General features: G+C 35.5%; 1 protein-coding gene across 1 annotated transcript; it reads right to left on the bottom strand.

Moving 5' to 3' along the window:
• Positions 1-67: 67 nt before the first annotated feature.
• Positions 68-27,928, bottom strand: LOC107749658 (numb-like protein). Its single transcript, XM_016564819.1, has 8 exons — positions 27,561-27,928; positions 15,371-15,521; positions 13,031-13,105; positions 9,606-9,680; positions 5,967-6,157; positions 4,769-4,797; positions 3,547-3,723; positions 68-2,673 (listed from the first exon to the last, which is right to left on the bottom strand). Exons 1-8 carry the CDS (start codon positions 27,599-27,601, stop codon positions 1,886-1,888), a joined length of 1,527 nt encoding a protein of 508 aa, XP_016420305.1. The 5' UTR covers positions 27,602-27,928; the 3' UTR covers positions 68-1,885.
• Positions 27,929-27,954: the final 26 nt, after the last annotated feature.

The following is a 27,954-nucleotide window of genomic DNA, read 5'->3' on the forward strand; positions in this document are numbered from 1 at the left end:
ATGGCTGTTTTGCTCTCGTATCCATGGCAACTCATCCTGCACTGTCCCGTTTCTCCCTCATTCTCCACTGGTTTGTTATCACTACATTAAAGTTTACAATCAACTTCATGAGGTAATTTAGTTCCCTGGTTTTGAAAAACCTAGATTTTGTCAAGGAGAGAGTGTGAACAAAACGAGCCAGGGCAATCGAGTATAATAGATTCATCTGTTTGACGCCATACAACATATCGCTTGGCCAAATTACAAATGCATTGTCTTTGGAAAAATGACAATCTAAAAAATGTTTAGATTCATTGTGCACAATAGACCCGCTTGACCCTGTAATAAACAATTGATAAGAAAACCGGGAGGTCAAGTTATAACACATGACAGTCAAAATGGCTTTTTGAAACAGGAGTTAAAACATTGTGCCTGCCTTGAATGTCCACTGCTATTAAATCTCCACAGGAAGAGTGTTTTTGTTCACCTCACCGAGCACAGTGTGCAGTCTGACTTTGATCATCTAGCTTTGACACCTGCAGGCTCCACACACTCCAGAAAGATCATTCAACGTCTTTTCGTACACTTGGATAATATTTTCCAAAGAAAACAAAAATACAAACCATTGAGCATTATTGAACGATAAATGTGCCTACACGCTCCACGGTGGGAACATATGAACCTCTTGAATGAGCAGGATTCAAATCTATTTTTACAATAACTGCATGAGATCTTATTATGTAGAGTGTGTGACATTATTCACCTGCAATTAAAGACAATTATTCCCTTTCTTAGACCAGAACGAGTGAAAAAGTGGTGATAAGAAACAAAAGTCAAGGCTAATATGCATATTCAATGTTTTAACATACTGTAATATGGGATATTTTAAGCATGCATGAAAGGGACTCTGTCCCTTTAAGAGTCCATGTCGTCGTTCCATTGCTTGCAAAAAACGAACACTATAACCTCCATCTTTAACCTTTTTCTAATATTTTCTTACACTTGCTCTTCACAACCACCCATTCTAATACATTTGGTCATTTTACCATCCTAGCATGGTCCCAGAGTTTCTGAAATTCATTCTTAACAACAGAGAAGCCCCATGAACCCATTGAAGATAATGTTAAGGTCGACCAAATTCATATATTTGAACAGGTCTGGCTAAACGGATTATAAAAATAAAACTATAAACCTCAGAAATGTTCCAAATGTTCTCTAAAAGGTTAATAACCAGAGGTCAAGGTCACTACAGTGGCATTTCGGTCTAGTTTTCCATTGCATGTTGGGTCTCGATTGCATATTCAGGGTTGGAATGTGCCTGTTGGTGGAACTTTTGGTATCCACTTGGTTCAGAGCGGATGCTTCAATGGTTCATTTGGAATTAATGAAATTGAATGGCAACAGAAATAGGCAATCAATAAAGTAAACCGAAAGCATGCTATTTACACCACAATGTAAACTCAAGATAATGTAACTCTAATTATTTCATCTATCATTTGGTGAATCAATTGTCAAGTAGTCAATCTATTCCACCTGTAATCCTTAACCCTGTTCAATATAAATAAATAAGGGAAAACAATAAATACATTTCAACCATCCCCTAATTTCAGTATTTCCTTTAGGTAAAATCATTCATTTTCCAAGCATGGGTCATTACTGGTGAAAGTACTGTGCAGGTTTCTCTTTCAAGCTGTCTTGTAAGTGCCAAACATGTTGTGACGGCCTTTCAATTCTCCAAATCTAGAGTCTGATTCTCGAAATGACGCAAAATGCACCCAAATGATCTCTTACAACAACCAATGCCCTCAAACAGACCAGGAGCATAAGAAAACTCTTTAGGAGACAAAAAAAGGGGAAGGGGAATGGGGTATGAAATAGTTCAGCCTCTTTCAGAGTCTCCTTAAGATTATAGTTCAATCTCAAAAGTCTTTTGTAAGTCATTCGAAAAAGGGTTTTGCGCCTTCGGTTGCGATTTGGACTCCAGAGCAGCCCACTTTGCATCAAAATGCTCTGCTTCCTGGGAACTGCACGTGGGATTCGGATTCAGACTCTCCATCGGCCAACCAGTACCACTTTTTACGGTACTACCGTTTTGCGTGACACTCGTAGTCGTGGTCGTTGATGGAAAGGAGTTATGCGGGTGGCCGTTGACGGTTGGAGGAGAGGTGAACGTGGTGGTTGGGAAGCCTCCGGACAGGGTGGGGAAAGCCGATTGTTGGCCACCAACAAGCATTCCCGTCTTCGGCCCCATCCCGACCCCCATCGCCGCTCCACCACCTCCTGTCCCGGCCGCAGTGCAGAATACATTAGCCACCATCTGCGATGGTGTGATGCCCACCACGGGCACACTGGCATTGGGATAGGTCATGCTGTTGGCCATGTATGGCTGCATAGGTACAAAAGCCGGTTGAAGAGGCTGTTGAGAGAACATGCCTACGGGCGCAGGAGTGACGTCAAAGGCCATTGGGAACGGTTGCATGGAGGAGGGGAGGGACCCGGGTGCGATGGGCATGGGCGGAGGTTGCTGAGTGGGTGGTGGTGGTAGGGTTGGTGGAGTCTGCTGCTGGGCTTTCACCACTTTAGCCACCTCCTCCAGCCAGCGTTCTGCTTCGGATGGGGTTCGTTTGTGGCCACCCTGAGGAACGGGCGGAGGGGACTGCACAGCAGGCTCTGTCTGAACCCATGAGTTTGTAGCTGGGGAACGAGAGGGGTAAGAATGTTAAAATATGACTGTCCTATTCACCATGTATACACTACCGGTTAAATTTTGTAATATTAAGTAATATTGTAATATTAATTAAAATGATCAAATAATGCTCTCCAAGGCTGCATTATTTGATCAAAATAAAATGAATTTTCTTACTCAGTATAAGTCGTTTTTAACAAGTTGTTTAAACTCACTTAATTTTGATAAATTTTTCATAAAACATTTTTAAGTCATTTTGCTTCTTAAGCATACTATATGCATACTGATTTAAGAATGTTTAGATATTTGTACTGGAAAACAAGACAATATGTTGAAAAGAGATTTGCCGCTTTATATTTTCATGATATACTAGCAATCAAAGGTTTGGGATAAGATAAAAAAAAAAGAAAGAAAAAAAAAGAATACATTTTTATTCAGCAAGGGTGCATTAAACTGATCAAAAGTGACAGTAAAGACTAAAAAATTATATTTCATACAAAATGCTGTTCTTTTGAATTTTCTACATACCAAATAATCCTGAAGAAAAGTTATCATGATTTCCACAAGAATAATAAGCAGTTTTCAATGTTAATAATAATAAAAAAAAAACATTAATAATAATTGATTACCAATAATAATTGAGCACAATTCAGAATATTAGAGTGATTTCTGAAGGATCTAGAATAATGAGAAGGAAAAAAAAAAGTTATTTTAAATGGTTAAAATATTTCACAATATTGCTGTTTTACTGTATTTTTAACCAAATAAATGCAGCCTTGGTGAGTATAAGAGACTTCTTTCATAAACTTTTATACATTTTAATTATTCCACACTTTTGACCGCTAGTGTACGTTTATGTGGGATTGTGCCATCTGTGTTACCTTGCAGTGGAGCAGGTGGAGGAGGAATGGCAGGTGGAGCGCTGTAAACTGGTAAGCAGTTGCTGGTGGCTTTGGCACACAGATCCTCAGATGGTTTGGTGAAAGAGCTGTTGATTTGGCTGCACAGAGCGTTTAAGCTGTCCGCCTCTACTGCCACTGATAGATCCATCTCTGGAACTGACACAAACCAATAGAAAGGTCAATCACATCTGTGTGGCTCATTTCAGTGGGCCATGCATGCAGTTTATGGGATTTTGCTTGCTAAAATATCCTGGATCTATGATATAAGGTAGGGATGCACTATACATTATTGTTCAATAGTTGAGTTTTTTTCCAGCAAGGATGTATTAAATTGACATCTATAATGTTAAAAAAGATTTCTATTTCAAATAAATCTATTCATATATAGTCTATTCATCAAAATGTATCACAGTTTCCATAAATATATTAAACAAAACAACTCTTTTCAACATTGATAATCATTTTAAAAAATGTTTCTTGAGCAGCAAATCAGCATATTAGAATGATTTCCGAAAGATTATGTGACACTGAAGACTGGAGTAATGCATTACAGGAATATTTTTTTAATATATTCAAATAGAAAACAGTTAAATTGTAATAATATTTAAAAATGTTACAGCTTTGCTGTATTTTTGATCAAATAAATGCATCCATGGTGAGCATAAGAGACTTCTTCTTCAAAAGCATTACAAAAACTTACTGACCCCAAACTATTGAATGGTAGTGTATATCAGTATCATATCAATTATCAAACAATATTACAGATTTTTTTAATTTATCATGGTTCATAATGTGTGTTGGATGATATTTGATTTTTAATTGTGCATGCTAATTTTCCCTATTTTTACATTTAGATTACCATTGCTGTTGTGTATCACTCACTTAATCAAAGTTAATCTTTAATTACATTGTAATGTTGTATGCAATCATTAGCAGATTTCAAAATTAATATCCATAACATGTCAGTAATTATCAGATTATCAGGATCACACAGAATTTTAATACTGGTGCATCTCTAATAAACACCTGCAGTTAAAAAAACAACAACACATTTCATGTTCTGGTTTGTATTACAGCCCTCAAAGCAAGAAAAACAGTTGGACTACATAAAATATGATGTCCTCAAAATTCCTGCATGTGTAGTCATTTACATTATTCCCAGATAAACCCCGTCAAACATGGCACTGTTACAAAAACATACAACCCATAATTCCCCTTTTAGAATCTAGTCTAAGGGATCAAGCTAGAGATCAGAGACAGCAGTTCAATTCTCTGCAAAAACATTAAATGTTATTTATAGAGCACTACACTAGAAAGTATCAATGGAAAGCACCTGTAAATCACATATCTACAGGCAGTGTTGGGCAAGTTACTTCCAAAATGTAATACATTATATATTACTAGTTACTGTCTTTTGAAAGTAATTAGTTACATTACCTTTGCCAAAACGCACCTTGAAGATTCTGAGGCAGACTAAAATTTAAAAGGAGAAAAAGAATGTCCTTGCATGGCCCAGTCAGAGCCCAGACTTAAACCCCACTGAAAAACTGTGGAGTGATTTGAAGACTGCAGTCCACAAACCGTCACCATCTAATTTAATTGAACTTGAGCAGTTCTGCAAAGAAGAGTGGGCAAATATTGCAAAGTCTGGATAAAGTTGTGGTCAGGCACACGCCAGGAGATGGATACAAAAAGGTTTTCAAAGGCTTTATCAATACCTAGAAGCAGAGTGAAGTCTATTATTAAGAACTCAGTGATTCTGTTTTTTTAATTTTTTTTCTGACATGTTGGTGTTATATCTTTGACTTGGATCTTATAAGTTGCACCGAGTAAATACAGCTGGATAAAACCAAAACTGTGTCCGTCTTCATTTCAGGCTACAAAGCAACAAAATGTGATTATTTTAAAGGGGGTGATTATTTTCTATACCCACTGTATTTATGTATGCATAGATAGATAGACATGTAGATTTATGCTTAAAACAATAAAAAAAACTTAATTCAAGAAACGAAAACAAGAATTACCATTTTACTTTGTAAGTAAATTTATCATGTTTTAAGGATGTTTTGATATTTTTAATGGAGAATGAAAGATTTAAAAAAAAAAAGATAATCAAATTATTATATACTGACTATATAATTATATAGTCAGTATTTATTAGTAGCTCGGTTAGTCTGTGTTTGCATACACTGTTTTGCTATTGCTGTTATGGGACGGACAAAAACATTGTATGGTCACAAAATGTTGTTTTTGTCTAGACTAGTATTGGGATCCTAATCAAAATTCCATTTCATTCTAGTCCTTAATGTGTTTTTCACTGTGCCCCAAGTGCAGATAACAGTCTCTAAGCGTTTATTCCGGTTGAGATAACACTGCCATAATCCCTATCTTAATCCCACTTTGCGGGGAATAGAGTCTGAAGAATTAATCCCCGCTGGGTTCTCCTCACCGAGTCCTTCAAGGCCATGAAGCAGTGGCACATCCAGCGGCGAGTCGTTCCATCACGACAGATGTAGGAGAATGCCTTATCATAATTACGGTCAGGTGCGCAGAAGGACACCTTCTCAATGGTCTGGTCAACAATGAGGTCCTACAGAGAAAATAAAAAAGGGGCAGATCGGTTGTTGGTTGTAGCAAATAAAGTTTTAAAATACAAATAAAAAGTAAGTAAAGTATTTTGAAAGTGCTTTGTGTCAGTAACAAGACACTGTTTTTGTGTTTAGTTGTATTTAGTCCATATTTAGTCAAAAACGTATTATTGTATTGGGTTTTATATTATTATACTGGGTAAAAAAAATACGTACAATGCAAGTCATAGAGACAATGACCTTAATACATCTCTTATATGATGAACAAGTTTTTCCAATTTCTACTTTTTTTCAATTTTGATCAAGTAAATTTTTATATTTTTGTGGTGCATAATATAAAAAAGCTGTTTAATTGTCCTGAGATTGTGATGTAGAAAAAAGCCCTGAGGAAATACCCTAACATTTCAAAAGGCTTTGTTTAAACATTATTTTCATGACATGGCAAGGTTATTTCAAGTTATCAAATAATATGAACCCAACAAAATATCATAATTCATTGATGAAAATATTTAAAAGAAAATAATTAAAAATAATTATTAAGATGATGTGCACTTATATGTATTAAGGGTGTAAAGAAACTTTTATTGCTTTTTACTTTTTCTTTATAATTGACACCACCACAAAAGTTCAGTGTGTCATTTTTTTCTCTTATACTCACCAATATGCATTTATTTGGTCAAAAATACAGTAAAAACAGTAATATTGTGAAGTATTATTACAATTTAAAAGAACTGTTTCCTGTTATAATATATTTTAAAATCCTGTGATGCAAAGCTGAATTTTCAGCAACATTACTCCAGTCTTCAGAGTCACATGATCCTTCAGAAATCATTCTAATACGCTGATTTGCTGCTCAAGAAACAGTTCTTATTATTATCAATGTTGAAAACAGTTGTGTTGCTAAATATTTTTGTAGAATAGAAAGTTCAGAAGAACAGCTTTCAAAATAACTAGAAAGAATAGAAAACATATTTTTAAAAGCATTAAAGTATTTTAAAAGTCTTACCCCAAACTTTTGAATGGTAGTGTATTATTAAAACTTACATATTAAAATATTATAAATTGTTATGAAATCCCTGGATATGATGCATATGGCATAATAGTGTTTCAAAAACATGAAACCAACATGCATACCAATTTTAAATTACATCCCAGGAACCAGAAAGCCACATTTTAAACTAGATTCTTCTTTATTCTTATTTGTCCATGACCCAACCACATTATACCGTTTTGTCCTTTTGATTCTTCTAACATGACTAAAGCTTTTTGTGTAGCCTGGACCTCCCACTGTAACAGTGTCTAGTGTTTCCTTTTTAGGGGGCCAAAGTAAATACATAATGAATGAGCTGAACACTGTAGAAGGGGTAGGTGAGAGGTAAAGCAGAGGAAGACTGGGTCGAGGTGAGGGGCCCATTCATTGTTAGCCAATTTTGGAGACTGCTGACTCATCTCAGTTGTCATAAGACAGTCTGGTCTTGTAATCAATAACACTTTTAGGGCTCGACAGTAAGTAGATGCCCAGGACAGTTGAAGGAATACAAGAAAGTTTATCATTTGCATGTGTTTTGGCAATTTAAACATTGAAACCATCAAGCGCAAAGAGACGTACTTGGTACTTGCTCAATATGAGAAAACAAGTTTTCTTTTGCATTGTATTGTGCTTGAAATACACACAAAATTATGACAAAATATCCATCTTGGCAAGTATCCTCATAAACACAGTTGGTTACGTCTTAAATGAACATGAACATCTGAGAAAGAAATTGGATGTGTATCAGTATATTGGATCTGTGCATTAGGTCTTAAAGTGACAGCAACCTAATATGCCTCTGCTGTCTGTGCCATTAATATTAACCAAACAATAATTGCTTCCAGCTATCTATAATATTGCCTTCTCCAGTGAAAAACTTGTCTTGTCTTAATCAGGAGAGAAATATGCACAGATCAAGCACCATTTACAAGTGAAAACAGTCTATAGCAGTTGTAAAAAATCATGTTGGTATGAGAGGACAACTTTTTCACTGGAGGAAGTGTCATTAAGGATTATGGACTCACATTTTGGCCAGAAGTGACAGTTTAAAGTTAACATTTCTTAATGATGGATTTGTTCTTTATAAGCATGCAGCTTTTCACAAGATGTTAATTGATGGACAGGAGTCGTGTGGATTACTTGTGGATTATTGTGATGTTTTTATCAGCTGTTTGGACTCTCATTCTGACGGCACCCATTCACTGCAGTCAGAAAAACCATTGGTGAGCAAGTGATGTAATGCTAATCCAGATTTGTTCTGATGAACAAACAAACTCATCTACACTTCGGATGACCTAAGGATGAGTACATTTTCTACAAATTTTCAGTTTTGGGTGAACTTTTCCTTTAATCTATTTAATATGTACAGTGAAGACTATCCAGTGTTATTTTACATTTGATTATTCAATTTCTGTACCTGAAAAATACTGTTTATTTCATTTGTGTCTTTATTCTATTGTATTTATTTGTACTTAATTTATTACTGACTGTTCATTTGTCTTTATTAATGTTATGATATAACATTATTAAAGCATTTTAATATAATAATGTTATAATAAGCTAGTAGTTTTTGGTTTCAAATTTGGAATGTAGAATTGTGAACATGTTGGTGTCATAATAACCTTATTTATTAGAATACAGCGTTACATGGTCAAAAACAATGAAAACATAAACTATTATTTATTTATAAATTTTTGTTGCGGGGCTATTGAAGATTTTGGCAGAGCAAGGAAAAATTTAGACCACTAGTCCAAGTGGGCCAGTAGAAAAAATCTTTAGTGTTGAGCACTGCCTTTTATTATTATTAATATATTGACAAGTGAAGTTTAACAAGAGAGAGGAGAGAGGAGGCGGTGCAGGACAGGAAGGATTAGGTGGTACTGCTGACTCATATGCATACGGGAAGATTACCAGAAGCGCATAGTGAGTGAACGACTGAGTCTGAGGCCCTTACGAGAAACAAAAAAAGAATGCTTTGTGGCCTTCCGCCTTTTACTGTGTGAGCTGAAAAGGAGGAACGGGGGATGACTGAACTCATTATGTGAGACCTTTGACCTTTTCTGGTTAACTTTCCGGGTTTTGTCTGAGGGAAGGATGTTATATTAATCCCCGAACTTTAAAAAGAAAAACCCAACTGTGAGAGACACGGGAACCCTTGGCCTTTAAAGTCATCTCGTGTCTGAGACGGTCTAAGTGATGTCTCATGAAGCGGGATGGTCATGTGACGGGTCTTTTGGAGGCCTGCCAGCTTCCTCCTACAGCATGTTTTGTGTTTCCTACAGATCTTTTCTCTTTGCTGACGAACTTGGCTAATTAATGGCTTGGGAGCTTTTTGGGGCTTCAAAGACTTTTTGGGTTTTTTTTTACCGTCGATTAATGGCTTTCAATGGACACACAACAAAATGCCTATAGAAACTTACCTTGGTTTTGTCGTCCACTACTCTCAGGCCATCGGCAGACACCCAAAGCACAGCCTTGACAGTTTTTTTCCCACACTGAGAAGAAATAATGAAACAAAATCAGCCTTTTGTCACAATAGGATATTACTGCAGAGGTTTTGATTTGCTCTGCATTAAGCATGCTAACACATGCATTTGTGCTATTTTTGACATTTCCATGACAGGTTTATCTTTTGTCAGCTCAATTTGTACTACAGCATATCAGAGAGCTGCCCAATAACATGAAGACCTGTAATGCAATGCAGTGAGTTCCAGGAATATCAAGTCCAGAAAATAATGTCAAATTTGGTATTATTATTTGCTTATTATTATAATTTGGGTATTATTATTACTACTTTTGTCCTTACATAAATATTATTCACTAAGTTTGTCATTTGTTGTCTTTATATCACACCTATATATATTTTTTTCTTTTTTTACACAGTCAAACGGGCATATTACCGTTCAAAAGCTTGGGGTCAGTATATATAATTTAAAAATATATATTTATTTTATTCAGCAAGGATGTATTAAATTAATCAGACGTTACAGAAATCTTTTGCAAAATTATTTTAAAAACTTGTACTATTCAAAATAGGGATGTAACGATTACCGGTTTGACGATAAATCATGATAAAATTCCCCACGGTTAGTATTACCGTTTCATATTTTGTCCATGTACTACCTAAAGGAAGTGTTCTTAATCGCACTACTGCTTTGTCCACAGAGGTTACGGGAAACAGCTCTAATTCAGCTTTTCCATAAGCGCCACCTAGTGTCAGTGAGTGGATTTACAGAGACTTATATTTACATTCAGCCTGTGTGTAAAATCCCCTCCGATAATTGTTCGGTCCATGTACTACCTAAAGGAAGTGTTCTTAATCGCACTACTGCTTTGTCCACAGAGGTTACGGGAAACAGCTCTAATTCAGCTTTTCCATAAGCGCCACCTAGTGTCAGTGAGTGGATTTACAGAGACTTCTATTTACATTCAGCCTGTGTGCAGTTTCTGTCTGACCAAAAACGTACCGAATTTGCATGCCCTTCTGTAAATTTTGACCAGTTGATGAAAAACAAGCTTATGTGGATTCTACACATTTAAACAATTCAGATAAGTTATCTAGAATTATTTATGGAGCAGATAAAATACATATAATCATTTATTAATCAATTATCATTTTGACTTATATCTTTTCTTTATTTAAAGGCTGAAATGTGAGGTTTACCTTTTTATGAAACTTTTTCAAAGCTTTATTTGAACATTTACATTAGATATTTCAACATGCTATTAAACTGTTGTCAGTCAAGTTGTCATTTAAAATCCGAACATCATTAGTAATTTTATTGTTTTAGTGATTATGCAAACAAAAAGCCATTTTATTTGTTGTGTGCTGATTTTTAAATATAAAACTTGGTGAAGTGCTTTATATGTCTGTACTTTTTGAACATCTCCAGCACATTTTAACAATATCGTGATAATACTGATAACCGTGATAATTTTGGTCACTATAACCGTGATAAGAAATGTTCATATCGTTACATCCCTAATTCAAAATGATGGTCTTTTGAACTTTCTAATCAACAAAAAAATCTTTAAAAAAATATAGGCCTATATAGCATGGCATCCAAACACATATTATAATAATTAGTATTATTAATAATACTATAAATAATATATTAAAATAGAAAACTGTTAAGGAGCTGTTAAAGAGCATAAGAGAATTCTTTCAAAAATAATAATAATAATAAAAATACTGACCTCAAACTTTTGAATAGTAGGGCATTATTATTATTATTATTATTATTACCATATAAATGTTTAATTTTACTAAATTTGACATGGTTGTCTTTATAATATCAGGCTTTTTTTTCTCACAGTTTAAATGTGTCTAATATATATACAGCTGCCTTATTATTTTAGGACAGGAGTTACTCTGAGGTACTGCAAGGCAGCTCTCTAGGTTTTGGAACAGGGTTTAAATCTTTCAGTGAATCTGTTGTGAGTGCACATCTGTCTGAGAGAGTGAAGGTTAGTACACTGTGAAATGCTTTTAATCTGGAAAAAAAAAAACTACAGGAATAAGTAAAAGTGAAGGATGCAACTGAATCAAGAAAAATTTAGGGAATTCAGCTGACGTTACAAGTATCCCAAAAGTCACTGTCCAAATTTGCTAAAACAGCAGAACACTGAGGAACAAGAGAATGGAAGAATAAGGAACATGCACAAGCTCCAAGTAGAATGAGATAAAGGCTTTGGGGGTTTGGGGAAGAAGAGAAAATAAATGAAGTGACTGTGTAGACAGACACAGCGAGAACTGCCAACATGGGGATGAAAGAGCAGAGTATATATGAACAGATGGAGGGGCCCCAAAGACAAGGGCCACACACACAGAAAGTGTCACACAGACAGCACTAGTGGGTGAAAAGTTTTTACATGATAAGAAACATTACATATTACAGTTCTGCTCTGACAATTCAGTAATGAGATTTGCAGGCTCAGGATATGACTATTGACAGAGCAGCAATACTGAAGATAATAGCCATCGACAGAGAAGCTACGCTCCATAAAGATCCATTTTTTAAATAAATGAGACTATGTAGACTCTCAGTACATTAAAGCCCTCACAGGTCCTCAAAGAGCTTATGGTCTCCTGCAATGAGGAAAGCAGGACGTGTGGAGCTCTACAAATGGATGGGAATCGGTCTGTGTGTCAGGGACAAAATTACGCCCTAGATATATGTCTGTTTTTTGTTTTTTTTCTAGCTATGCATGATTCAATTTGACCTACACAATGACTATATACAAATTTACACTATACACAAATTTTAAACACTTTTAAATAGAGATGGCAATCAAACAGAGCAATTTCTAGACAATTAAATATTTTAGAGCTAATATAGAAACTAACTATAGAAATGTCTATTTCTTTTCAAAATTAAGTTTTCTACTTATTGAGCAACTGACCTAAATGGCATTTTTAGGGCATTTTCCAGATGCATAATAATAATAATAATATCACTACATCATTTTCACATTTCTGACTTATCCAGTGATTTTTATGAATAGATAATTAACAGCTATTTTTATTATTATTTGATAGAGATGGCACTCAAACAGAGCAATTTCTAGGCAAATAAATATTTTAGGACTGGAAAACTACAAAAATGTATATTCACAATAGAAATGTCTATTACTTTATCAAATTAATTTATATACGTTTTCACGATAAATTAATTATTTCCTGATATTTCCAGCTGAACTCATGTAAACTGAGTTAAGATGGAAATACATCGTCCTTACTGGCTGACTGCACATATGGACAAAAGAGCTTATTTGGCTGCCAGTTTGCTTTTTACAGCAAGCGTATGTTTTATTGCGTGAGAGCGGAAAGCACTACAGCACTCACCACTTTCAGTTTTTTCACTGCTTCTTCGCACACATGCATCCCTCTGGACTCCTCTACCTCCACCAGACCGAGGTACTGCAGAAAGAAAAAGGAGAAAAAGAGAGGAAAACAGAGAGAGAGGTCAAAACCGATGAAATCCACATTTTCTATATTTCATCCACTATTTCCCCACACCATTATTTCCCTGAACGACATTTGCAATGCGTTGTGAAAAAAATAAATCACTGCTCTGTCATTTTTTTGCTGAGGTTATGTGAGAAAAACAGACAGGAACACAAATTTACTCTAACTCTTCAGGGAAAACTAGTCCTGTCCAAACAGGGCTAGTGCAGATTTCAATGAGGAACTCGTTGAAAACACAGTTGAGGATTTATTTTGTGGGACATTTCGCCCAGCCTAAACCAATCAAAATGTCCTCACATGGACACAATTTAGTGTTGTCACGGTACCAAAATTTCAGTATCCGGTACCAATACCAGTGAAAATCCACGGTTCTCGGTACCAATTTCGATACCAAAGCAAAACACAAAAACATGCTAATTAAAAATTTTGACTACTTTCATTTAATCCAAAATGTGTACATATTTAATTTTAAAGGGCTTTTGAAAACCTAGAGCTATTCAGCCAAGAATAACAACTAAGTTAGCTAAATAAAAAATTTAAAAAGCCCAGAACTTCTGACTGATGACACAAACAATGTTAACAATAGTCATCAAGCCAGTGTTAAGTGATTATGGTGGCCATGAGGACAGAGGCCATTACAGGATTACATCTCAGTCACAAAGAGACTTCTGATGCCTCAGGCTGGAGAGTAAAATTAGGCTGAATTTAATTATGCAAGATCCACTGCAATACACTGCTTTACTTTATGATACAGGCCTTCTTTAGTCTTGAAAGAGCCTCTTTTCATTTCAAAATAATATTGTCAAATGATTTCAATCGAATCAATTACATGATATGCTGATTAATCACATATATCAATATTTTGAGAGGAAAAGCCATTTTGTGAGAATTATAAAAGGTGAATTTACTTATTTGTTTGACTTTAATATCAATACTAGCCACATTCTGGGAAATTATTCATTCTGTTATATCTTGAAATATATTTTTATACTAAATAAATGTTACATTGATAACCCTGTTTCAAAGTCATTAAAATATTCACATAATTACCTATTTCATGTATTTTTACACGATATACCCTACCGTCCAAAAATTTGGGGGTCATACTTTTTTTAAAAGAAATTCATACTTTTATTCAGCAAGGATGCACTGAAAAGATTTTACATTGTTTCAAAAGATTTCCATTTCAAATAAATTATGTTCTTTTGAACTTTCTATTCATCAAAGGATCCTGACAAAAATGTATCACGGTTTCCACAAAAACATTAGTAGAACAACTGTTTTCAACACTGATAATAAAAAAAAAAAAAAGTTTCTTGAGCAGCAAATCAGCATATTAGAATGATTTCTGAAGGATCATGTGACACTGAAGACTGGAGTAGTAATGATGCTGAAAATTCAGAAATAAATGACAAAATCTATTCAAATGGAAAACAGTCCTTTTAAATTGTGATAATATTTACTATATTACTATTTTTACTGTATATTTGATCAAATGTAATGCAGCCTGCTGAGCACAAGAGACTTTAAAACATTAAAAATAGCTTACCGACCCTAAACATTTGAACAACTAAACAACACTCCTTAACATCCTATTCCAGCCATCAGCATGATGTTATTATTGTGTGGGGGTTTGACGAGTCACCCTTTAAGTGCAAGTCTGTGTTTGGTCAAAGCGCTATAGCTTTTGGCCCTCAGTCAGACACCGGGAAGGTGTTACTGACTTTCAACCCTTTCAAAAGTCAATCTACATCTGGATATTCCCATTAAATTCATTTCCGTTTTCCCTCTTGCACTAGTATTGCTTTTAAACAACAGTCTCTTAGTGTGATTTTTTTTTTTCATTCAAAAACTCTCTCTGTTAATGCTTAGATCAGCATATGGGAACATCATAAACTACACTCTACAGACATTTATATCGGCCAAGTTTATTTCATAACATTAGTTCAAATCTAAATTAAACTGATTTACTTTCTTTATACACTTTCCTAGCCTTATTTGTGAATGATGTTCCAAAGAAAGAAAATGTTTTGGTAATCTTTAATCAAAATGTCATATCCTTTTGCCAATATTGATTGCAATGGCTAAAGTAATTTTGCCTGCTTAAAGCCTTGTGTGACCACACTTTTAGATCATGTTCATCTTATTAAAGCAAGATGTCTGTTAACAACCCTCTGGATGAATTTGGAAGCCCTGCCATTTAAGTTCTCAACTCACCCGGACAGGAAAGTTGCATTTGCCCTTTCGTACAGCCTCTTCGTCTGCCTGCCATTGGTGCGGCCGGCTGGCCTCCGGCACGTAGGTGGGCTTCTTCCTGTGCAGGCTCTGACGCAGCTTATTCATCTCCACGCTCTCAAACTCTCTGTTGCTGAGAACAAAAAAGAAGACACGTTAGTAAGAGTACATACATATCATGAACAAAACAGCCCTTATTTCACCTCAGGATCAACGTGACTTCCAACTTCAAAAAGTCCGATTTATTAGGTCACACACTAGCTGGGTATCAAGTGAATGTTGACACATCATACAGAAGGCAATATTTCCAGCCATGCTGGACAGGCAGGATGTAATCAGTCTGATTTGAATTGCAAAAACTGCCACCAATACTTAGTAATTCAATCCAAACTACTTTTTGCATATTTTGGGTTTGCAAATAACTATGATATATTGGATTAAACAGGAATTGCAGAGAATGTATTCACCTCTGTCTAAAAAACAATTGCTTTGCTCCCAAGCGGCCTATTTATGCAACATAATTAGGTCATTCATTCTACCCTTAATTTGCATTGGTAATTTTAAATTCTGATGCACAACAGCACAAAGCCAGGCTGCTCTGAAGAATGCAAATATCTGAAACTGGTTAGTCCAAGTTAAACATTCACATTATAACAATTCCACTGAGGAAAATATACAGTAGTACACATACTAAGACTTTAAGAAAATTAAACACTAGCTCAATCAACAATGACATTTCTGTCATAGCTTCTTCGCCCTTGTATCATTCCAAACCCATAACACATTAATTCTTCAGTGAAACACAAAAGAAGATATTCTGAAAAATGTCCTAGCTGCTCTTACAAAAAGGTAAATGGGGACTGACACTAAAATAAAAAACAGCAGTCCATATAACGTGTGCAATGTTCAAGTCAGTGGTATTTTAGTATTATTTACATACAATTATAGTTCAGTTTTTTTATTTTAATTTTTAGTATTTTTGTCCTTTTATTTATTTTAGTTAGTTTTTAATCCTTAACAAAACAGGTTTGGATTTAAAATAAATAAATAAATAAATAAATACAGGATTTTCTGTATTCTTTTTAAATTCTTTTTTCATCTCACTTTTACATTAAAAAAAGACACGTTTTAAGAGAGTTTAGCATCATCATTACCATCTTTTGACATGGTTTGGCATATCTTCTCGTTGAAAAGTTGTAAACTTCACACAAACTGTTGTAACTGTGTTCCTCAGTATGAACCACTTGCCAAACAACCGCATTTACTTTTATAGCTTCACGTCAGTGGCCAAAAGCACACGTTTCCCAAAGCCCTGAAGCTTTACGGGTAACAGGTGCAAGACATGGAGCGCCGGAAGTACCACTATGAACGTCTGGCCCGTAGACCAAATGTATACACCCAAAACACACCCACATATTCAAAAGACCACATGCTGCTATAAATGAGTGTGTTTTTTTAATAGCCGTGACGTCTAGGTCTCTCCGAAGGTTTTACTCAGCTCTGGCATGCGCCTGTTGCTGAGCTTGACATATCGCGTAGGGGTCAGATGGGATACGCAGGAATCGCTCAGCAGACTGGCACCTGCCCGAGTATGTGGTGGGAATGAGCAGCTGAATAAACCACAAGGCATTTTTAATGAGGCAACGCCAACGGGACATTACGGCAATGTCAGAGTGTCTGAATGTTTAGGGGTTCTTGATCAAGATGACCAAGAAGTCAGTGCTTTTGCAGGAAGAGGAAAGGGAGGGGCTTCTGAGATTCTGTTCTACTTTCAGGGTTGATCTCATGGCTTGAAAGGCTGCCAACTCTACAGAACAGCAAAGAGAGAGAAAAAGACATTCGGAGACAGAGAATAGGCTAAAGCCAGAGAGAGAAAGATAAGAGACTTTATAAGGAGAAGAAAAAGGGAGCTTGAGATGTAGAAGGGGAGGGAGACAAGACTAAACACGCTTATCGAATCTTATAGAGGTCACATTCCTAATGTGTGTCGCTCACACTGTGGTGCCAGTCACAAATATCATGCCTGATGCAGCAACACTGACCGTCAATGCTAGGAATGTCAAAATGACATATTTTTCAAAACCAGTGAGTTGGCTGGACAACTCGTTGACTAATTGATCCTAAACCCTGCATTAGGCTGGTTTGAGGTTCACCTGACATTTCTTAAGGGGCAATAACATAAGATGTATTGGTGTTCAACAGCTTAAATAAATAAATTAATTAATGAATAAAAAGTTACACCATTTAAAGTTGACAATTAACATTATGAGATATGATGCAATTGTCAAACACGTCTGTAATTAGTGAAGTACCAATATTAATAGACCATTCGTTTCATAACATGGCTGATAAACAGTCAGTGTTATTTAAGGATTATTTATATACTATCACAGTACTTATGAATATTTTGAATTAGCTTTTATTTTTATATATTCAGTTTAATTTATATTTTAGTTTAGGTTTTATTAATTTTGTAATGTGCTTTTGTCATTTATTTTATCATCATGTTTATCAGGGAAGTTGTGGCCTAATGGTTAGAGAGTTGGACTCATAACCTAAAGGTTGCGGGTTCGAGTCTCAGGTCCGGCAGGGATTGTAGGTGGGGGGAGTGAATGTACAGTGCTCTCTCCCACCTTCACTACCACGACTGAGGTGCCCTTGAGCCAACTGCTCCCTGGGCGCCGCAGCATAAAAATGGCTGTCCACTGCTCTGGGTGTGTGTGTGTTCACTGCTGTGTGTGTGCACTTAGGATGGGTTAAATGCAGAGCACTAATTCCGAGTATGGGTAACCATACTATGTCACTTCACTTTCATTATGTTTTAATATTTCTATATATCTTTAATTTATGTTTTAGTTTAGCAATTTTTGTACTAGACCACTTAGTTGCCAGGGCAACATTTCTAGTTTTTGTTTAAATGTTTTAAGTTTGATTTTCATCTAATATTTATATTAATTTTATATCAGTGTTATTTCAAATACCTGAAATGATTTTTAATAGTTTTAGTTAACAATAACTACACCTTAATCTACACATTTTGTCTAAATAAAACAAAAAGACTAAAATGTATTCGTATAATGTAGGGTATGAAAAATAGATATCAATTTTGTGAAATGTAAAAATTTTATGTGTTATGTGTGTTTTTAAAGGGATAGTTTACCTTCAGTTGCTGGTCCCCATTGACTTGCATAGTGTTTTTTTTTTTCATACTATGGAAGTCAATGGGGACCAGCAATTGAAGGTGAACTATGCCTTTAAGTGAGTGTTAGATGATGATAAAGTTTATCTAAATGTAAAAATATGGAAAATTGGAATGCACAATTTAATATCCAACATCGACCGATTTAATAAATCATATCCAGAAAAAACAAAATGATACTGATATCATGAATCTCTAATCTGAATGTGTAAATTTGTTTAATTGAATAACGACTACTTTAAACATTTAAGCAAGGTTTACTTTAAAATTTAATTCAATTTCAAGTTATATGTTATTAAATGTTTATAATATTTAAATAAAAGTGTCTGCTCAGTAGCATATAGTTTGTGCTGTGCTATCAAAACTGGTTTTGTAAATTGTGAAATTTCATATTTCATATTTTGGTATCGCCTACTAATATCAACACATAAGGCAAAGAAAACAATTTGTTCTTGAGAGATCCCTATGAGACTTTCCAGGGAAATTTCCAAAACATGCATGTGAAAGTCGCACAACAGCCATAAGAGCCACCCAAGCCATTCCATGGAAATAATTTCATCACCAAATGAAAACCAACTGGAGAAACATGGGTAGAGTGAACCAAGACTAAATCAAAACAACACATTCATAACTTCATAAGCACAAAACATTTGGCAGATCACTTCTCTTTATGTGTCTGTGTGATGGCCCAACCATATACCCCATCAGATTCAGACAAATATCTTAGTAAACAAGACATAAAAATTATATATTAATATTGTGAATACTCTTGGTGTCACGGTGCGCCTACGGTGAGGAGCGAGGAACAAGGAACGAGGAGAACGTTGGAAAATCAGGACACACACAGTCTTTATTGACATTGACACCACAGGAATCACATGTCGGACACGGGGATTGACGATCAATACCGGACGGGCAACGAGGGGCAGAAAACACTTTAAATACACTGAAACTAATGGGACACACCTGGGAACAATGGAACAGAACGGGGAACACCTGGAACAAATGATAACACAATCAGGACAGGAACAGGAAGACCAAATAAGGAAATAAACATAACATGGAGCACGTGGGGGAAGGAAACACACACAGACACGGAACAGAGTCTGACACTTGGCTACTCTGAGAAGCATATGATAGCTGATTTACTTTAGAATCATATAGCAAATTCACATAGAAATAATACTTTAAATGAACAATAACAACATTTTTAAAAAGTTATGGCTTCATGAGGCACCTGCATGAGTTGAATGGACTACTTTTTATGCTACTTTTTAGGATGCTTTTGTGTGCTTTTTGAAACTTGTAAGAGAATGTGAATACGAATAATGAATGAATTCTCATTTCTGGGTGAACTATTCCTTATTAAGGAATAGTAATGGGTTTAAAGAGGGAAGATGAAAGAGAGAGAAAGAAACAGTGCAGTGAAAGGGCTAAAAACTCGCTTAGAATGCTTCGCTGAGAATGAGGCCTACAGCCTCACAAGTAAATAACAAATCAAAAATGGCCCCTAGAGCAAGAAGCACAAAATCTACAAAAGACCATCTTAAGCTCCTCTGCACCATCTCAGTCTGACTGTAGTGAAACTGATGAGGTAAAGCCTGCAGTATGACTCGAACTACAGTAGAGAGGCGGAGGAGCAGATATAGCCTTTGTTTCATTATTGCTAAAATCAATGCTCTCAGTGCAAGGAATCAAACCGAGGCAGCTGCCTGCGCTCATTTCAGAGACACTGTGGGTGGACAGTGTAATGGAGGCTTTTTGGATGCTCTCGCAAAAAGGAGTAATTGTAGCGTGACACTCCAGTCTCTTACGGTAGGCTGTGCGCAGGCCCGGTAACTGGCACTGAGAGGACAATGGGGAAATAGTCACTCATGATTTATTTCAGCAGCGATCAAATGGATGGTTTAGCTAAAATGTAGAATTCTGTTATTATTTATTCCATCCTCATTATGTACTCACCCTCTTGTCATTTCAAACCTGTGTAATGTTTTTTAAATATTTTTATATATTTAATATTTTAAATATTTTAATGTGGAACATTGAAAAAAAATTTTTTTTAAGAATATTCATGCTGCTCAATGAAAATAAATGTGATCAGTGGCCATCAAGCTCCATAAAGAACATTTTTATTATGTTTTTTTTTTTCTTGAAGCCCCTAATCACAATATGCTTTAATTGTGTGGAAAACAGGAGCTCAGATATTCCTCAAAATATTGTATTTTGAATTCAGCAGAACAAAAAATGTCACACAGGTTTGGATTGACATGAGAGAGTGTAAATAATGACAGACATTTTCGGTCAATTATTCCTTCAATGCCCTAGAATCCCAAAGTTATGTTATCATGAAACAAGCAATTACATTTTCTCCAATATAAACATTTAGACCAATTCAATAAAATGATGAACGATAACTGACAAATAACCAATAGTAAATTCTATACTAATATGTCTAAATAAAGTAACAATAATACGCTGAAAAAAAATCAATCATTTGAAATGCTACAATTAATTTATTAGTGTTTTCAAAGTTACAAGACAGCAGAGATAATATAAATGTAAAATTAGCAGAAATAAGTATAAACAATTAAATAGCTAATACCAACCAATACATTTAAAAAAATATACATATTATATCGGATGACAACCGATACATTACCAATATAGCATGCATCTATAAATTCAATGCTTACTACCGTTTTTAAAATTAATACTTATACTCTGCAAGGAAGCATTAAATTGATCAAAAGTGCTAAATACTTATTTCAAATAAATTTTCTATTAATCAAAGAAACCTCACAAAAAATTATCATGGTTTCCACAAAAATATTAAGCAGCACAACTGGATTAAACATTGATGACAATTCAAAATGTTTTTTTTAAGCACCGAATCAGTATTTTCTAATGATTTCTGAAGAATCATGACACTGAAGACTGGAGCAATGGCTGCTGAAAATTCTGCTTTGCATCACAGGAATACATTTTATAATCTATTCAAACAGAAAACAGTCATTTTAAATTACAATAATATTTCACAATATTACTATTTGTACTGTATTTTTGGTCATATAAATGCTGCCTTGAAAGTTATTGTGTCTTATTTCACCAAATAATTAATCAAGTAACACCCCCCACACATTTGTGGAGGACAGATACAGATCCACCCGCACATGACCCAGTTTCAGTACCTTATAGACCCCGTTTGACCCAGCAAAGGCGACTTGTTTCTCTGGCCATCTGCCGCAGCACGGCTAAAGAAGCTGCACCATATCACACCTGTTCAGATTGAGGTTACACTCACACACACATAAACACGACACCCGCATATGTCAAATACAGACGTGAGTAATGGTGTTTGCAGATGACAGGGGAAAAGGGGTCAGATCAAATATTTATCCTAAGAGAAACTAGCCTTTGCTAATATAATCAATACAAAAAGACAGTGACACAGTGACCATTTTACACTCACAGCCAGTGTGAATATGTGGGTCATTCTGGTTTGCAGTACATGCTGTCGATTCAATTGCGTAGGAGTTTTCGATCAGAATTCACTGACATAAGCTGCAGAATGTTTTCCGTAGGCAATCTAAGCCAACGTCCTAGTAAAACAGTCTCCTATAAAATGTATGTCTGTGCGCATGTTGCTTTAAAGAGTTAGACAGCCGAGGGCTCTAATGCAGTGAGACAGCTGAATCAGAGACTGCCATCAGCAGGATGTGTCTTATGTGCTTGATTGACACTCTGCCTAACCAAAAAGAGCCTTGGTGGCATTTCCCAAACCAAATTTTCTCTTAATCTCCCACAAGCTCAATTTAAGAAGCATTGGCAAGGATATTTCTAAAAGATTATTTCCCATGCTGTGCTGTTTATTTTAGGAATAGCTTGCTTCTTATTAACAATATATGACGTGGGGGAAGGAAACACACACAGACACGGAACAGAGTCTGACACTTGGCTACTCTGAGAAGCATATGATAGCTGATTTACTTTAGAATCATATAGCAAATTCACATAGAAATAATACTTTAAATGAACAATAACAACATTTTTAAAAAGTTATGGCTTCATGAGGCACCTGCATGAGTTGAATGGACTACTTTTTATGCTACTTTTTAGGATGCTTTTGTGTGCTTTTTGAAACTTGTAAGAGAATGTGAATACGAATAATGAATTAATTCTCATTTCTGGGTGAACTATTCCTTATTAAGGAATAGTAATGGATTTAAAGAGAGAAGATGAAAGAGAGAGAAAGAAACAGTGCAGTGAAAGGGCTAAAAACTCGCTTAGGATGCTTCGCTGAGAATGAGGCCTATAGCCTCACAAGTAAATAACAAATCAAAAATGGCCCCTAGAGCAAGAAGCACAAAATCTACAAAAGACCATCTTAAGCTCCTCTGCACCATCTCAGTCTGACTGTAGTGAAACTGATAAGGTAAAGCCTGCAGTATGACTCGAACTACAGTAGAGAGGCGGAGGAGTAGATATAGCCTTTGTTTCATTATTGCTAAAATCAATGCTCTCAGTGCAAGGAATCAAACCGCGGCAGCTGCCTGCGCTCATTTCAGAGACACTGTGGGTGGACAGTGTAATGGAGACTTTTTGGATGCTCTCGCAAAAGGGAGTAATTGTAGCGTGACACTCCAGTCTCTTATGGTAGGCTGTGCGCAGGCCCGGTAACTGGCACTGAGAGGACAATGGGGAAATAGTCACTCATGATTTATTTCAGCAGCGATCAAATGGATGGTTTAGCTAAAATGTAGAATTCTGTTATTATTTATTCCATCCTCATTATGTACTCACCCTCTTGTCATTTCAAACCTGTGTAATGTTTTTAAATATTTTTTAATTTTAATGTGGAACATTGAAAAAAAAATTTTTTTAAGAATATTCATGCTGCTCAATGAAAATAAATGTGATCAGTGGCCATCAAGCTCCATAAAGAACATTTTTATTATGTTTTTTTTTTTTTCTTGAAGCCCCTAATCACAATATGCTTTAATTGTGTGGAAAACAGGAGCTCAGATATTCCTCAAAATATTGTATTTTGAATTCAGCAGAACAAAAAATGTCACACAGGTTTGGATTGACATGAGAGAGTGTAAATAATGACAGACATTTTCGGTCAATTATTCCTTCAATGCCCTAGAATCCCAAAGTTATGTTATCATGAAACAAGCAATTACATTTTCTCCAATATAAACATTTAGACCAATTCAAAAAAATTATGACAGATAACTGACAAATAACCAATACTAAATTCTATACTAATATGTCTAAATAAAGTAACAATAATACGCTGAAAAAATCTATCATTTGAAATGCTACAATTAATTTATTAGTGTTTTCAAAGTTACAAGACAGCAGAGATAATATAAATGTAAAATTAGTAGAAATAAGTATAAACAATTAAATAGCTAATACCAACCAATACATTTAAAAATATATACATATTATATCGGATATCGGATGACAACCGATACGTTACCAATATAGCATGCATCTATAAATTCAATGCTTACTACCGTTTTTAAAATTAATACTTATACTCTGCAAGGAAGCATTAAATTGATCAAAAGTGCTAAATACTTATTTCAAATAAATTTTCTATTAATCAAAGAAACCTCACAAAAAATTATCATGGTTTCCACAAAAATATTAAGCAGCACAACTGGATTAAACATTGATGACAATTCAAAATGTTTTTTTTAAGCACCGAATCAGTATTTTCTAATGATTTCTGAAGAATCATGACACTGAAGACTGGAGCAATGGCTGCTGAAAGTTCTGCTTTGCATCACAGGAATACATTTTATAATCTATTCAAACAGAAAACAGTCATTTTAAACTGCAATATTATTTCACAATATTACTATTTGTACTGTATTTTTGGTCATATAAATGCTACCTTGAAAGTTATTGTGTCTTATTTCACCAAATAATTAATCAAGTAACACCCCCCACACATTTATGGAGGACAGATACAGATCCACCCGCACATGACCCAGTTTCAGTACCTTATAGACCCCATTTGCAAACATCATCTGACCCAGGGAGCAAAGGCGACTTGTTTCTCTGGCCATCTGCCACAGCACGTCTAAAGAAGCTGCACCATATCACACCTGATTGCGGTTACACTCACACACACATAAACACGACACCCGCATATGTCAAATACAGACGTGAGTAATGGTGTTTGCAGATGACAGGGGAAAAGGGGTCAGATCAAATATTTATCCTAAGAGAAACTAGCCTTTGCTAATATCATCAATACAAAAAGACAGTGACACAGTGACCATTTTACACTCACAGCCAGTGTGAATATGTGGGTCATTCACATGCTGTCGATTCAATTGCGTAGGAGTTTTCGATCAGAATTCGCTGACATAAGCTGCAGAATGTTTTCCGTAGGCAATTTAAGCCAATGTCCTAGTAAAACAGTCTCCTAAAATGTATGTCTGTGCGCATGTTGCTTTAAAGAGTTAGACAGCCGAGGGCTCTAATGCAGTGAGACAGCTGAATCAGAGACTGCCATCAGCAGGATGAGTCTTCTGTGCTTGATTGACACTCTGCCTAACCAAAAAGGGCCTTGGTGGCATTTCCCAAACCAAATTTTCTCTTAATCTCCCACAAGCTCAATTTAAGAAGCATTGGCAAGGATATTTCTAAAAGATTATTTCCCATGCTGTGCTGTTTATTTTAGGAATAACTTGCTTCTTATTAGCAATATATGGTTAAAGGGATAGTTCACCCAAAAATAAAAAAAAAATGCTGTCATCGTTTACTCACCCTCAAGTCGTTCCAAAAAGTCTCTTTCTTCTGCTTAATCAGAAAAGAAGATATTCTGAAGAATGCTGGTAGCCAAACAATTGACGGTAACCGTAGACTTCCATAGGATGGAAAAAATGCTATGGAAGTCAATGGCTACTGTCAACTGTTTGGTTACCAATAATTTTCAAAAGTTCTTCTTTTGTGTTTAGAATAACTTGCGTGTGAGTAAATGATGGCAAAATTTTTGGGTGAACTCCCCTTTAAAAAAAGGAATCAACCTCTCCTTTGATATAAGCAGCCTTGATTAAATTTGCAATGAAATTGAAGTAGCAAAATATTATTTCTTCCATATTATGAAATATGTACATCAATAATCAATGGTTATTGGGAAAAAAAGCACGTAGGGTGTGGATCATTGGTTTTTGATTGGATTTGGCTATGTGGGTGATGCAGAAGAATGCAAGCTTGCAGGGACGCAGTTTAAGCGAAATAAATCCCAACGTATACTTTAGTTTTTGTCTACGATATGTTATGCGTAGCATAAATTTCATCATTGACATTCTTTTATTACAGCACATAGTCTATACACTCAGGTTTCCTTTGAACCTTGATTTATTTACTTATTGTATTTATTTATTTATTGGCACTGGTCCAAAAGGTGGTCCAGGTTGTTTTTCAGAGTCTGAAGAGACAGAACTGAAGAGACAGAACAACAATAAACAACCATCGTCAAACCACTGGAGATGCAACAACAGTAAACGGCCAATTTGATGAATGCTTGTGGTTAAGAGATTTCTGCAAATATAGTATAAAAGAGAACAGATACATTTTTTCACTTATAACTTTGAAAAAAATAAAAAATAGCACAGACACTGGACAAAGATGAAACTTACTAGATAGCACAACGCTATCAAATGAAGTACACTTAAGGCTATGCATTGTCTATACACATACTCCAGTGTATCCTATCAGACTTCTATCTTTTTGAACTTAAAAGATTGGAGAATCCTGGTATACGTCACCAGAGAGAAGTCTGTTCACAATAAGATCAACTCCATGCATTTAGAAAACACAGTGTGAATTTTCATTTCATGCCAACTTTAGCCAAAAGATTTGTATCCAAAATTTCCATCCCTTAAAAATGTTAAGTTGCAGTGTGTAATTTGCAGAAATTGTAAAAAGAACATTTCCAAGGATTCAGCGATCTGTCAGCCAAAAAGTCACAGCCCAAAGTCAGAAGCCAGACGTTGAGTTAATTTTTAACCCAAGAGTTGGGTTAATCCATATTTGACCCAAAGTTGGATTGAAACAGAAGAGTGTCTTGAACTGCATTTATTTTTCTTACCCAATTAGCAAATTTCCAAATTTTTAGAATGTTTTAGAAATTATTTCTAATAAATAGAAATAAACAATTAAAGATATATTCTCTGTAAACAAATCTTATTTACGTTTGCTTCTGTAGTAGTTACATCTTCTTTTAAGGCTTCTCAGACATTTTTACTAAATTTGTTTTTTTTTTATAATTTTGGCACGAGTGTTGCTCCGGGACCTCCAAGAGACTGTAAAAAAACAAAATCTAAAAAATGTTAGATATATTATCTGAAAACAAGTCTTCTAGGTTAATTTATTTAGTTTTATGGGCTTAGGGGGGAAAAGATGGGGGGGAAAATGCTTTCTCATACACAATGTAAGTGACCTATTTCTCCTTCTGCATATCGTGTGTGTAACTGTGGCCCTTTAATGCCACCAGTAAGAGAAACTGATACGTAGAGACATGAGAGTCCTCTCAGTCCACTGCGTTCTCTGTAATGATGTCATTCCAGGAGAGGAACATCAGACACAATCAGACATTAATTTGTTTTCTGATCATCATAACCAGCCTACATTGCATTTGATAACCACAGAGAGTGACAACAAATAAATCTAATAATAGAAAGACCGATAAGCATCAGCTAATCTGTTCAGTTAGTATATAAATTTATCTAATAATCTGAGCCATATGGAGGCTCATGCAGATATTTCCTGTAAGAGTATTAGCCAAACACAAGCCTTCAGAATAAGCTTGTTTTCTAATCTGAGAGATGCACTGGTTTTAGGGCCCATGTGTTTTAAAAAAAAATAAATACGACTTTTACTGCACGAATCAAAACATCCATAACCCTTCCATCGAGGCTCATCCTTCATTTTTAAAAAGAAAAAACTCACCTCCCTTCTTCTGTCTCATCCATATCACTGCTGAAACTCATTTTAGAGAGATGTCAGAAGACCAAAACCAGGTAAAGTATCAAAATCGAACCACCCGAGGATGTTTCTCAGTAAACACTGATGTTCGATGAAAAGCTTGATGCAAAACGCTGTTGAATATTCAGTTTTGGGATCCAAAACAAGAAGGAGGCAACCACACCTCCTCTTCAGAGATTAACTTGTAGGAGGCGACAATAACACATGTGCTCAGTCTCATCACCATATGTGTCCTCGCCCACAGAAACAAGCACTGACGCACAAAGACGTGAATTTGGCTGGATGTGCTGAGCTGCAGCCTCTGAGGAACAAATCAACTTTTTGTCTTTCCACAACATAGACAGTGAGGGGAGGATGG

Source organism: Sinocyclocheilus rhinocerous, unplaced genomic scaffold (assembly GCF_001515625.1).
Source record: "Sinocyclocheilus rhinocerous isolate Xijiao unplaced genomic scaffold, SAMN03320098_v1.1 scaffold1101, whole genome shotgun sequence".
In the NCBI taxonomy this organism is placed as follows: domain Eukaryota; kingdom Metazoa; phylum Chordata; class Actinopteri; order Cypriniformes; family Cyprinidae; genus Sinocyclocheilus; species Sinocyclocheilus rhinocerous.

Excerpts from the sequence above, each read along its gene's own strand:
- LOC107749658 (XM_016564819.1), bottom strand. The coding sequence starts at position 27,601 with ATGAGTTTCAGCAGTGATATGGATGAGACAGAAGAAGGGAG. Across the intron at positions 13,106-15,370 it reads AATGCAACTTTCCTGTCCGG|TACCTCGGTCTGGTGGAGGT; the intron begins GTGAGTTGAGAA and ends TTCTTTCTGCAG. Across the intron at positions 2,674-3,546 it reads TCCACCTGCTCCACTGCAAG|CTACAAACTCATGGGTTCAG; the intron begins GTAACACAGATG and ends CTCGTTCCCCAG.